Genomic DNA, 13,014 nt, shown 5'->3' with positions numbered 1-13,014 from the left:
GAAGATGGATCTGGGGATGGAAGGAAAGTAGTGATAAATTTAAGGCCTGTGTATGGAAGGCAGAGAGATGCAGCATCTCTCTTTTTTTTCCTTCATTTCATTGTTAAGCATCAAGGGGGGAGGGAAGAAGAAAAATAGAAAAGAGAGGGAGCAAAATGTTGGACCATGGGGATAAGGAAGAGAGATGGACCCATGGGAGGGCAGGAGGGAAGAGAGCTAGGATAAGAAAGGGACAGGGAGTTATAGCCTGACCAGTAGAGACAGGGAAGGGAATTCTGAAAGTGGTGAACCACGTGAATGAGGTCAAAAGAGAGATGATGACAAGATGAGTGAGAGAGCAGTGAGTACGTAGTAGAAATGTGGTAATGGCGAGTAGATAGCAGGAAATAAGAGACTGGGAAAGGAGTGAGATGGGAAATGGGAGAGCTAGGGACAAAGAAGATAGAGAATTAAGAGGTAGCTGAACATTTAAAAATAAGAAGGGTGAGAAAGAAAGCAAGATTTGAGTGGACAGAGGCAAAAAAGAAAAGAAAAAGTTAAAGCTGAAAGGGAAAATCAATATGTTGGAGACAAGCATAAGAAGGAAAGGGAACAAGAGGGGAAAAAATGGCTTTCCAGCCACTGGAAAGAGAATTAGTTGAAGATAGACAAAAAGCAGAAAGAGAAACTGGGACCAAGATGATGGAAAAACAAAATATCCAGACAAGGTAGAAAAAATTGTTTTATTTTGAATTTATTAACTGGAATATGTTAGCTTTGGGATATGTGAATCACAATTATTTTTGTAGTCAGTGGTGTAGTCATATACAGCTGATTTGGGGGAGGGACTGGAGCCCAAAATTAGTGGATGGGCACCAAAGTTTCTTCCCACCTGAGGAATATACAAATACTTGAGCTATTAGGGATTCCCAAGCCCTGCCATCTGAAGACATCTTCCTCCAGTCTGGCAACCCAAAATCTCCAAGCTTTGCAGCCAATGGCAATATCTTCAAGCTGCCACTGCTTTCATGCATACAGGAAAGCCAAGGTGGGGAGGGAGGGCAGGGAGGAGGGAAGGCAGCAGCTCTGCAATATTGCTGCCAGCTGCAGAACTTGGGAAGTTGGAGAACTTGCTGCCAGCTGCAGAACTTGGGAAGTTGGAGGGGAGGAGATGGCCATCAGTTGGTGAGGCTTGGGGATCTCTACTAGCTACAGCAGGGAGATGTTCATTTTGAGGGAGCCTAAACTCAAAGTGGGAGGCCCAAAAAAGCAGTAATATTTACCCTGACTGAACGATCCTCCACCTGCACCTCTGACAATTGATGCAGCATCCCTGCTCTGAAGAGGCTCACCATAGCTGTAATAAAAGTGAAGGGGAGAACCAGGAGCAGGTATCCCTGTTCAATAGAGTTGGGATGCGGAAGCCTATGGCTGCTCCCACTGTCAGCGGAGCACGTGGAGGATCACTCAGTCAGGGTAAGCGTTATTGCTTTTTTGGGTTCCTCTCCACAGTGTCCCTTTAATGAAGGTTTATTATTAGATACGTACTTCTTCTATATTAATGATTGCAAATTTGGGACCTGCTCATAGAAACATAGAAGTAGACGGCAGATAAGGGCCACGGCCCATCAAGTCTGCCCACTCTAATGACCCTCCCTATCTATCTTTGTGGATAGATCCCACATGTCTATCCCATCTGGCCTTAAAATCTGGCACGCTGCTGGCCTCAATAACCTGAAGTGGAAGACTATTCCAGCGATCAACCACCCTTTCAGTGAAGAAGAACTTCCTAGTGTCACCATGCAGTTTCGCGCCCCTGATTTTCCACGGATGCCCCCTTGTTGCTGCGGGACCCTTGAAAAAGAAGATATCTTCCTCCACCTCGATGCGGCCCGTGAGATACTTGAATGTCTCGATCATATCTCCCCTCTCTCTACGTTCCTCGAGTGAGTAGAGCTGCAACTTCCCTAACCGCTCCTCGTATGGGAGCTCCTTGAGTCCCGAGACCATCCTGGTGGCCATTCTCTGGACCGATTCCAGTCTCAGCACATCCTTGCGGTAATGCGGCCTCCAGAATTGCACACAGTATTCCAGGTGCGGTCTCACTATGGATCTATACAGTGGCATAATGACTTCAGGTTTACGGCTGACGAAACTCCTGCGTATGCAACCTATGATTTGCCTTGCTTTGGATGAAGCTTGCTCCACTTGGTTTGCAGACTTCATGTCTTCCCTGACAATAAGTCTCTTTCTGCTTCAGTTCTTGTCAGGATCTCGCCATTTAGGGTGTAAACCTTGCATGGATTTCGGCTTCCCAGGTGCATGACTTTGCATTTTTTGGCATTGAAACTGAGTTGCCAGGACCTAGACCAGCGTTCCAGTAGAAGTAGGTCATACATCATATCGTCTGCCATTGAATTTTTGTCTGTTGTGCTTTTGCTCACTACATTGCTTAGTTTGGCATCATTGGCGAATAATGTTATTCTACCTCGGAGCCCTTCTGTCAAGTCTCTTATATAGATGTTGAACAAGATCGGGCCCAGGACGGAGCCCTGTGGCACTCCACTTATCACCTCTGACATTTTGGAGGGGGTGCCATTCACCACTACCCTCTGAAGCCTACCTCCAAGCCAGTTCCCAACCCATTTGGTCAATGTGTCACCCAAGCCTAAAGAACTCATCTTGCTCAGCAACCTGCGGTGTGGTACGCTATCAAATGCTTTGCTGAAATCCAGGTAGACGATGTCCAGGGACTCACCAGCATCCAGCTTCCTCGTCACCCAGTCAAAGAAGCTGATCAGGTTGGATTGGCAGGATCTCCCTTTAGTAAATCCATGTTGGCGGGGATCCTGTAGATTCTCCTCATCCATGATCTTATCTTTTTGCTCATCAGCTAGTGTTAGTGTGGCCCCAGATTTTTTTCGTCCCATGTTGCCCAGGGAAGCCAAAAGGTTGGACACTGCTGCCCTATTCCTTCACCATGAGCAGGAAGAGGTAATTTTCATAGTGTTCCAGGCCATATACCAACCCTATTCCCCACCCCTACTCCTTCACCGTAAGCAGAGAGGGGTAATTTGCATAGCACCAAATTTGAACCACCAAATTTCCCCGTCCCACCCGACTACTTTTTCGTGCCACCCGGCTGGAAAAAATTTCTGGGGAGAACACTGTCTATGCCTTAATGTAAGCCAACACCAAGGATGACTTGGTAGGCCTAATAAGTTTTAGCTATGAAAAGCTCCGAATTGCCTTGATGGTTGTCAATTTTTTTTTTTAGTTAAAGTCGCACGCTCAAGAGCAAAGCCATAATAGCAAAACGACCCAGATCATTCATGGCCAACTGGGAAAGTCAGAAAAGACACTTAGATGCAGGCTGAATGCCACCCACAACCGCATCAGATCTGCGCACCAAGGCCTTCAATGAAAATCAGGCACTACCAGAATGACATGGCCGGAGTGAGTTGCAATCATCTGACCCAGCAGTGGCAATTCTTATTTTTTTATGTTAACAAAATGGATTGATTTAGGTGAAATTCCGTGACTACTTTTGCAAGGAATTTAGGATGGGTCCAGAGAACCACCTTATCATGATGGAAAACTGTGTACAGTGGGTTGGAAACCAATGTTTGAAGCTCACTCTACAGGTGGAAGTGACAGAAATCAAGACCACCACTTTCCAAGTGAGAAACCTAAGATGAGTAGATGCCATTAGTTCAAATAGTGGTTTCATCAAACTGGCAAGGACTAATTAAAATCCCAGACCACTGGAGGCAGCTTGAGCAGAGGTTTGGAGTTAAAAGTCCTTTCATAAACCTGGAAACTAGTGGATAAGTGGCCAGAGGTTTATTGTTGGCAGGAGCATAGAAAGTACTAATAGAACTGAGGTGAACACTAATTGAAATGGTTTTCAGCCCAGAACTGGATAAATGGAGAAGATAATTAACACTGAAGAGTAGAAGACATCTAGATAATTGAGAGTACACAAATTGAAGAGAGTCCACTTCTGTTGATAGCACTGCTGAATAGGTGGTTTTCTGGAAGCAGCTATAATGGTGTGTACTAAATCAGAAATATTAAAAATCTACAGGAGTCAGACCGAGAGGTACCAAGCTGTCAGATGCAGAGATTGCAGGTTGGGATGTAACAGAGATCCTTAACTCTGAGTGAGCAGAAATGGAAAGGTTTGAAAGGAAACTGGACCCTTGGAACTCAGCTAACTAGAAAGGAGAACCAAGGTTGAAAGGGCCACCAAGGAGCTATCAGGATCATGGTGGCTGACTCATTCTTGAGCTTGACTAAAGTCTTGCGAATTAGAGGGACTGGCGGAAAAGCATAGAGGAATTTGTATGTCCAATTCAGAAGAAAAGCATCTGCTCTGAGATGAGGAGAGTACTGCCATGAGCAGAATTGAGGCAATTTGTGATTGTGGAGAGACACAAAGCTGTCTATTTGAGGAGTCCCCCCATGATAAGATGATGTGGATAATATTCTGGAGTTGGGAATCCACTCATGAGACTGAAGAAATCTGCTGAGTTTGTTGGCTAAAGTATTCAGTTTTCCTTGCACATATATAGCTTTGAAAAATGTTTTGAGTGATCGCCCAAGTCCCATATGCATTTTGCCCTTTGTTGATGTAGTAACATCACAACTTTATTGTCTTTCAAACAAGGGTATTTGGTTGGAAAGACTCTCTTGAAAGGTTTTGAGAGCATTTCAAATTGCTCAGAGCTCTAACAAGTTGATATGGAATGTCTTCTCTTGAGCAGACCACCGACCTTGTGTCCTGAGACTGTAAATGAGCCCTCCAAGCTGAGTGATTTCTGATGTGGAGGGACGTGAAAGAGACCTCTGGAAAGATTTGACAAATCAATCCACCACTGAAGGGATTGACGAAGAGGTGAGGTAACTTTGAGACAAGGGATTGAGAGCTTGAGACTGTTGAGACTAGGTGAGATGCTAGAATCCACTGAGCTGTTCTGAAATTAAGTCCTGTGGACTGAACCGCGGAGTCCACAGTCGAGCCGAAGAGCTTTTCTTATTGGATGCAGCGAGCCTTCAATGAGCATTTCTGCAATGTGGAACACGTAAGGTGTCTACCCGATGTTTAATGCCCAAACACTGAAACAGCAACTATGTGGGTCAGTGATAGAAATAGGGCTCCGACACCGAAAGCACTTCTTTAAAACGCTTGACGGTTTTGACATGGATGGAAAAATCTCAGCAGCAAGGTTATATTCAATGGTGAGAGAAAAGAAAAAAAGCCTGTCAAGGTAGAAAAGACAGAGGACCGAAGGCCCAACTGCAAAAAGAAAACAGAAAAGAACAAAAAATTAAAAAAAAAAAAATTAAAAAATTTTCAGATTGAAAAAGATAGGAAAACAAAGAGAAAAAATAGCAAAAGCCAAGAAAAAAACAAGTCATTGACGGGAAGGCAATGATCACACTGGCCAGAATCCAGAAAAAAAGCACTTCTTCGCGCTGCGGAAAATGAAGAACTGAGGTACTGCAAGCTGGCCATGTGTGGTGCGGGCAGTCGCAGTTTCTAAAAACTAAAGTGGGAATACACTTTTACCAATACACTTTTACGTCTGTGGATGATGTCACCCACGTGTGAGAATATACTGCCTGCTTGTCCTAGGACAAGATTACACTGGACTTCCAACTCTCTCACTCATATGTCAAGCAGGTCAGATCTATCTTCCTGCTGTGATATTTGTTGCTCTGCTGTATGCAGGCATTGTCCTTGTCTCTACAGAGATTCTTTAATGACCTCAATAGTAGCCTGGAGCTTTGAAAGTTTGACAATCACTACAGACAAATTTTTGGAATATTCTTTCACTCGTCCTGGATTGTGAACATCGGCAGAATATACAGTGCTACTGACATCTTGCAAGGCACAATTTTATCACAGGTTCTTAATGGGCATAATGCAGCAAACAGGTTAAGAATCCATGGATCTTCTCACCCCTGGATGGTCTGCATACAGAAATAGAATCACACCTCAAAAAGAGCCAAGGTTAGTCCAGATTAGACGGGGATAAATAATATTTTAAAGGTGAGAGGGTCGGAGCCAAGAATTAGCACCGCATATCATAAGACTCTCGGGATGCATCTAAATAGGGATTATAGACATCCTTTAAATTCAGACAGCATAACCAATCGTTTTCCTGAATCTTTCATCAAAATAAAAACTCTCCTAGTCTTCCAGCATTTAAACAATGTGATTGGAATTGAGCAGATAATGATAGCAAGAAGCCCACAGTACAAATCGATGCTAGTAATATGACCTAGAACAATTACCTCAACAATATTGTGCATATGAGGAAGAAGACGATCCATTCGTACTTCTAGCAGCATTACAAGTGCCCGACACACATTTTTACGAACTTCAGATTCCTCATCAGCCGCCAGTGCAAAAAGATTCTTTTGAAAAATGAAAGAAAATCATGCTTCAATATCCAGTAATGGCTGAGTTATATCATTTGCACACAAAAGCTATCAAGTGTGAATATCAATCCATCACAGAGCCTCCTCTTTAACAAGCACAGACTAACATTTTGTGTAGGTTCTTTATTGTGTTTTAGAACTACTACAGTAAAAGACTTAAAAAAAACCTTTTAAACACTATGGGGCTCATAATAAAAAAAAAAAAAAAAGAAGTCTAAAAAGTGGCCTAAATGGCTACTTGGACGATCAAAAAGACTGATCGTCCAAGTACCCATAATCAAAGCTGGTTTTAGACATTTCTAAAACTAGCTTAGGCCTTTCCCCTGCCTTTAAGCACATAGAGCAAAAAGAGGCGTTTTTAGAGGAGGGGAAAGGGCAGGTGGTGGGCCGACCTAGACCTAGGCGTTAAACAGGTATAACCAAAACTTTAGGCAGGTTGCCTAGTCAGCACTTATACGTTTTGACTTAGACCAAGTCAAAACAGGTATAAGTGCTGAAAAGGGGCCATTGAGCTGATCACTGCAGCTCAGCAGCCCCAGCAACCTGCCAACCCCCTACTGCAACGTTCGCTGCAGGAGAGATGGCTCATCTCTCCTGCCACGATGGTGATCACCCACCCCCCTCCAAACTGTGGCACTTCGGGGTGAGCATCGTGGCAGGGCATCTGCGCAGATACTCAAGGCCCAGCACAAGCAACAGGGAGGCAAGCTCAGTTTCCGAAGCGCGGATTTTGCAAATGTTTTGCTCGTCTTGCAAAACACTCACAAACCACAGCACTTATAAACCAAGGTTTGACTGTATATTTTGTCCCCACCCCCCTCCCAATTTTACCATATGGGACACAAAAGGGAGGGAGGAAGAGGCCACTAACTTGGAACATAGGAGGGAGGGAATAGAAAGGGAGAATTGTTGGGCAAGAGTGTGTGAGTGAGAGGAAGAGAGATGGTGGCACTTGGGGAAAGGAAAAAAGAGGAATGTTGGGCATAGCAAGAGGGAGAGAGATAGAAGGATGAGAAGGAGAAATATTGGTGCAGAGGGCACAGAAGGACAGATTGAAGGGGATGCAAGGAGAAGGAATATTGGACACAGTGATGGAGGGAGAGATGTGGCATGGTGCTAGAGAGGGATGACAGGAGAAATGGGCATGGGGCAGGTGGGCAGTGGTGAAAAATACAGCACATGATCCGGAGAACGAGATAGGGAGAAATGTTGGACTCATGGATGGATAGAGAGAGATGTTGGTTGGGGAAGGAAATGAGGTTCAGAGGAGAGGAAGCATGCAGGAGGCAGAAAAAGAAATATTGGATACACAGTCAGAAGAAGTGCAACCAGACACTAATGAAATCACCAGCCAACAAAGGTAGGAAAAATGATTTTATTTTCAATTTAGTGATCGAAATGTGTCCGTTTTGAGAATTTATATCTGCTGTCTAAATTTTCTATTGTTGTTACTGAGATGACATTGCATATTTTAAAATCATCTGCCTTGACTTCTTTGAGGGGAAACCCCCCTCCCAAATATAAATAACATTTTCTCTGCATACAGTGGGGGGATTTTATGTGGTTACCATTGAGTATTAATAAGATTATATTGTGTGTTTATGAAAAATAGATGGAAGAAACTGTATTACAATTAGTACTATGGGGGTGGGGTCAGGGGCAGAGCCTGGGCGGTTCTGGTGTGGAGCCTGGGCAGGGGTACTCGGTTGATTGTTGATATTTGTTAGACTTAGGGGGTACTTGGCTTGAAGAAGTTGAAATACACTGTTCTAGGAAACTGATGTGGCAAAGCTGATCCTGGATAGACCAGTGACCTTGAGTGCAAAGACTGTCCAGATGAGTTCCCCAAGTGTAGGTGGACAGATCCGTGGTTATAACCTTCTGATGTGGAGGTGATTGGAATAAAAACCTTCTGGAAAGACTGGAAGAGTTCACCCACCACTAGAGAGATTGTTGAAGTGAAAATGTGACTCTAATGTGTTGAGACAGAGGGTCGAGAGCTTGAAACCACTGAGATGCAAGAGTCCATTGAGGTGTCCTGAGAAAGTCTGGCAAACAGAGTAACATGAACTGTGAAAGCCATGTGACCCATGAGTAAAATCATTTGTCTGGCCGAGATTGATGGAAGATAAGTATGATGGCAAAGCTGAATCAAGGCTTGAAGAAGTTGAGAAACACTGTTCTAAGAGACTGATATGGCAAAGCTGACCCTGGATAGACCAGTGACCTTGAGTACAAAGACTGTCCAGATGAGTTCCCCAAGCGTAGGTGGACAAGTCCATGATTATAACCTTCTGATGTGGAGGTGTTTGGAATAAAAACCTTCTGGAAAAGACTGAAAGAGTTAATCCATCACTGGAGAGATTATCGAAGTGAAAATGTGAGTAATGTGTTGAGACAGTGGGTCGAGAGCTTGAGATCACTGAGATGCGAGAGTCCATTGAGGCGTCCTTAGTTAAAGTCTTGCAAATAGAGTAACATGCACCATGGAAGCCATGTGACCCACGAGTTCCATCATTTGTCTGGCTGACATTGATAGAAGATAAGTCTGATGGCAAAGCTGAATCAAATTCTCTTGTCTTTGCTGAGGGAGAAATGCTCCGAGATGAATGGTGTCTAGCGGAGCTCCGATAAATTGCAGATGTTGAGAGAGTTGAAGATGGAATTTGGAAAAATTGATTTCGAACTCTAACCGCTGAAGGAGGAGAATTGTGAACCGAGTCGCTGCCATCACCCCTTGCGAGGTTAGATCTTTGATCTTCCAATCATCTAAATAGGGAAACACCTGGAGACCCTGAGCCCGCAATGCTGCTGCCACTATAATCAGGCACGTGGTGAATACTCTGGGAAAGGATGCAAGGCTGAAGGATAGGACTCTGTATTGACAATAGTGCTGTGCTACCTGAAATCTGAAGAATTTCCTGGAGGTCAGATGCACTGGAATACGAGTATAAGTTTCTTTCAGATCTAGAGAGAATAGCCAGTCAGTAGATGCTAGGCCAAAAGGTAGGACCCTGTATTGATAGTGTTGATGGGCCACTTGAAATCTGAGGTATTTCCTGGAAGGTGGGTGAATTGGGATACGAGTGTAGGCTTCCTTTAGATCCAGAGAGCATAGCCAATCATTGTAAGCCAAGAGGGGATATAGAATGGCTACAGACATCATGCAAAACTTCTCCTTGACAAGAAACTTATTCAGGGATCTGAGATCTAAAATTGGTCAGAGACCTCCTGTTTTCTTTGGGACTAGAAAATAACAGGGGTAAAACCCCCAGTTTTGCTGATCCACAGGAACCTCCTCGATGGCATTGAGGATTAGTAGGGAATCGATTTCCTGAAGAAGGGAGAACTGGTGAGGGTTGGAAGCAGACTCTTTTGGAGGATGATCTGGAGGGACGTTAGAAAATGAAGAGAATAACCCTCTCGAATGATCTGCAGAACCCATAGGTCGGAAGTGATTAACTCCCAACAATAAAAATAAAGTTGGAGATGACCTCCGATTGGCTGAGGGAGAGACTAAAGTACTGGGATTGCAACTATGCTCTCGAGTAGTTGGTCAAAAAGACTAAGTCGATTTCGCAGGAACAGACGTGAGATTTTTTAGGACATTGCTATTTTTGTTTCTTCTGTTGTGGCCTGCTGAAAAATGCCTCTGATAAGAATATGATGGCAAGCTCTTGATGTGGAAGGCTTAGGTTTAACCAAGGTATCCCATCAGGTTTCATGAGCAGTGAGCTTTTGAGTTGCAGTATCTGTGGAATCCCCAAAAAGCTCATCTCCCAAGCAAGGGATATTTGCTAATCAGTCCTGAAGGTTTTAACATCCATATCTGAAACTCTGAGCCATGCCAATCTTCCCATGATCACATACATAGAAGAGACCCTCTAAGTAAGCTCGAAAACATCAGTCGGGGTTCGCTGTTGCATCCCAATCTGCAGTCTCTACACTTAACAGCTTGGTTCCTCTCAACGTGCCTCCCTCCTTAAGTTTCTCTCAGTCGGTGAGGTATGTTCTTGCGGTCTCTCAGAAGAGCTCCACTCGGCAAATCTATTCCCAGAAATGGACCAGATTTGCTTTGTGGTGTGCTGCACGCCGTATGGAGCCGCTCTCTGCCTCCTTGCTTTCCATGCTGGATTATCTGTTCCACTTGTCTGGGTCTGACCTCAAATCAACATCTATTCGAGTCCACCCCTGTGCGATTTCTGCCTTTCATCAACCGCTTGAGGGGAAACCGCTCTCTGTCCATCCAGTGGTTTCCCACTTTATGAAAGGTCTCTTCAATGTTCATCCTTCACTCAAGCCCCCTCCGGTGGTTTGGGATCTTAATGTGGTTCTGGCTCAATTGATGAAACCTCCGTTTGAACCCATTGATAAGACTCATCTGAAGTTCCTCACTTGGAAGGTGGTGTTCCTGGTTGCTCTCACATCTGCTCGCAGAGTCAGTGAGCTGCAGGCTCTGGCTGCGGACCCACCTTTTACTGTGTTTCACCATGACAAGTTGTTCCTGCGTACTCATCCCAAGTTCTTGCCCAAGGTGGTTTCAGACTTCCACCTGAATCAGTCCATTGTTCTTCCGGTTTTTTTCCGAAGCCCCACTCTCATTCTGGGGAGGTGGCGCTTCACACTCTTGACTGCAAGAAGGCGTTGGCCTTTTATCTGCGCCGCACCGAGTCTCATCGGACGGCTCCCCAACTTTTCATCTCATTGGATCCTAATCGGTTGGGCCACCCTGTTTCCTAGCGCACCTTATCCAACTGGTTGGCTGCTCTGTGCCTGAGTTGAAATAAACTCCTTAATGGCATCAGATCTGAGCATAGCTACTTGAAATTCTGTACTATCGTCAGTGCTTGGTATTTTCCTTAGTCAGGTTGTAGTCATTGTCTTATTACCTGTTTGTAATTTGACATCCTTGCTACCTATTACCAACTATATTTTAAAAACTTTAAATATAGTTGCATTGTGTTGAGGTTTTTAGTTTTATATTTTGCTGCCTTAATTTATATTGTGATATGTTTTCTCGAATCATGTGTCTTATGATGTATACTGCTTCATATTGTCTTAGACCAGGAAGTTAGGTCCAATACTATTATATTAGGAACTATTTTTAGTTTCTAAATGTATTCACTTACAAACAGAATATCCTTTATTAAAAGGGTGTATGCACCAGCTTTACCCTCATTACCACTTACCTCAATAAAAGAATCAATATGCAGCATCAGAGCTTGGGTCCTACTGATGATAAACTGATTGACACACCCAACAGCATGAGACCTAAAAAGGGGAAAAATAGTTTTGATGATCTAAAATGCATTTATATTTAACAGAGCTGATTCAGAATTTATTATCTGTCTATGCAGAAAGATACTGACCAGGATAAAACATTCTCTAGTTTTAACCTGTTTAAAAAATTAGGAACTTTGGTTCCTCAGAACAAATTATGAGTCTTTTTGAGGTTTAATAGTAAAGTAAAATACTTCAAGTAATACTTTCAATTTTATTGGGATATTGACTAGTAGAGAAAGAAAAAAAAACAGTCATACATGAAATTAATATAGTACAAATTCAAGCAAACAAATGCAAAGGTCATTAAAAACCACCAACATGGATAAGGGGGCACCAACAAGCTCTACAGGGAATAGTAGCATGAGCTGTTAGCTCTGAAGAATAATTTTATATAGAACCATTACCAACACTTAAACCAACTGGAGGCTTTTTTAGATGGAAAGATTAGGTTCTTACCTCAATAGTCTTCTTTCAAATAGACATACACTCTATTCCTAAATACTCACTCAGTCAACCTCTTCTTGTGAGAACTTTTGTAGAGAGCTTCATTTGAATTCTTTTTGCTCCTCCTCCCTTACCTCTGAGAGACAGCTCAGAGGTAAGGGAGGAGGAGCAAAAAGAATTGGAACAAAGCAGTCAGCCAGCCCTGGAGAGGAAAAATAAAAGGGAAGGGTACGGGGGACTCTCCCTGAGAAATATGTGTGTTCTGCTCATATCATCAAACATCAGGAAACACATCAAAGATAATCAAATTTAAATATTTGTAATACATAAAGTGAAAAACAAACAAGTCACTAATTTCAGCGCAACCTAAGAGTGTGGGAGATATACTGGATACTTCAATGTGGTAGCCACTGCTTCTATTCTTGTCAAAGCTAGACCGAAGAAACAAGATGTCTGAATTGTCAGACCAGTAGCGTACCTAGGGGGTGGCGGTTCGCCCCGGGTGCACACCCCAAGGGGGTGCACAGAAGACAGCTGAACGAGGATGACGGGGGACCCGCAAGGCTCGTCTTGTGTTCCTACCTGCCCTGCCGCACACACATAGCAGACCGGAAGTCTTCCCGATGTCAGCGCTGACGTCGGAGGGAGGGAGGGCTTTGCTTAAGCCCTCCCTCTGACGTCAGCGCTGACATCGGGGAAGGCTTCCGGTTGGCTATGTGTGCGCGGCAGGGCAGGTAGGAACACAAGACGAGCCTCGCGGCTCCAGTTGTATTTGGCTGAGAAAGTTGCTAAGATAAGGGCTAGGAGGCAAACGCGGAACACAAAAGGGGGGAGGGAGTGCATTTTTGGACACAGAAGGCA

At 43.9% G+C, this 13,014-nt stretch overlaps 1 protein-coding gene across 7 annotated transcripts in view; it reads right to left on the bottom strand.

Annotated features, from left to right (window-relative positions):
- The window catches only part of TNPO1 (transportin 1), a 560,536-nt gene that overhangs the window by 385,581 nt on the left and 161,941 nt on the right, over positions 1-13,014 (bottom strand). For all 7 annotated transcript variants that reach the window (XM_033929167.1, XM_033929193.1, XM_033929150.1 and 4 more), the window contains exons 7-8: positions 11,616-11,697; positions 6,280-6,402 (exon numbers count right to left, since the gene is read on the bottom strand). In XM_033929167.1, coding sequence (XP_033785058.1) covers positions 6,280-6,402; positions 11,616-11,697 — 205 coding nt within the window. The remainder of the gene's footprint in view (positions 1-6,279; positions 6,403-11,615; positions 11,698-13,014) is intronic.

Source organism: Geotrypetes seraphini, chromosome 1 (assembly GCF_902459505.1).
Source record: "Geotrypetes seraphini chromosome 1, aGeoSer1.1, whole genome shotgun sequence".
NCBI classification, from domain to species: Eukaryota; Metazoa; Chordata; class Amphibia; order Gymnophiona; family Dermophiidae; genus Geotrypetes; species Geotrypetes seraphini.
This window is presented reverse-complemented; position numbering and strand designations above follow the sequence as displayed.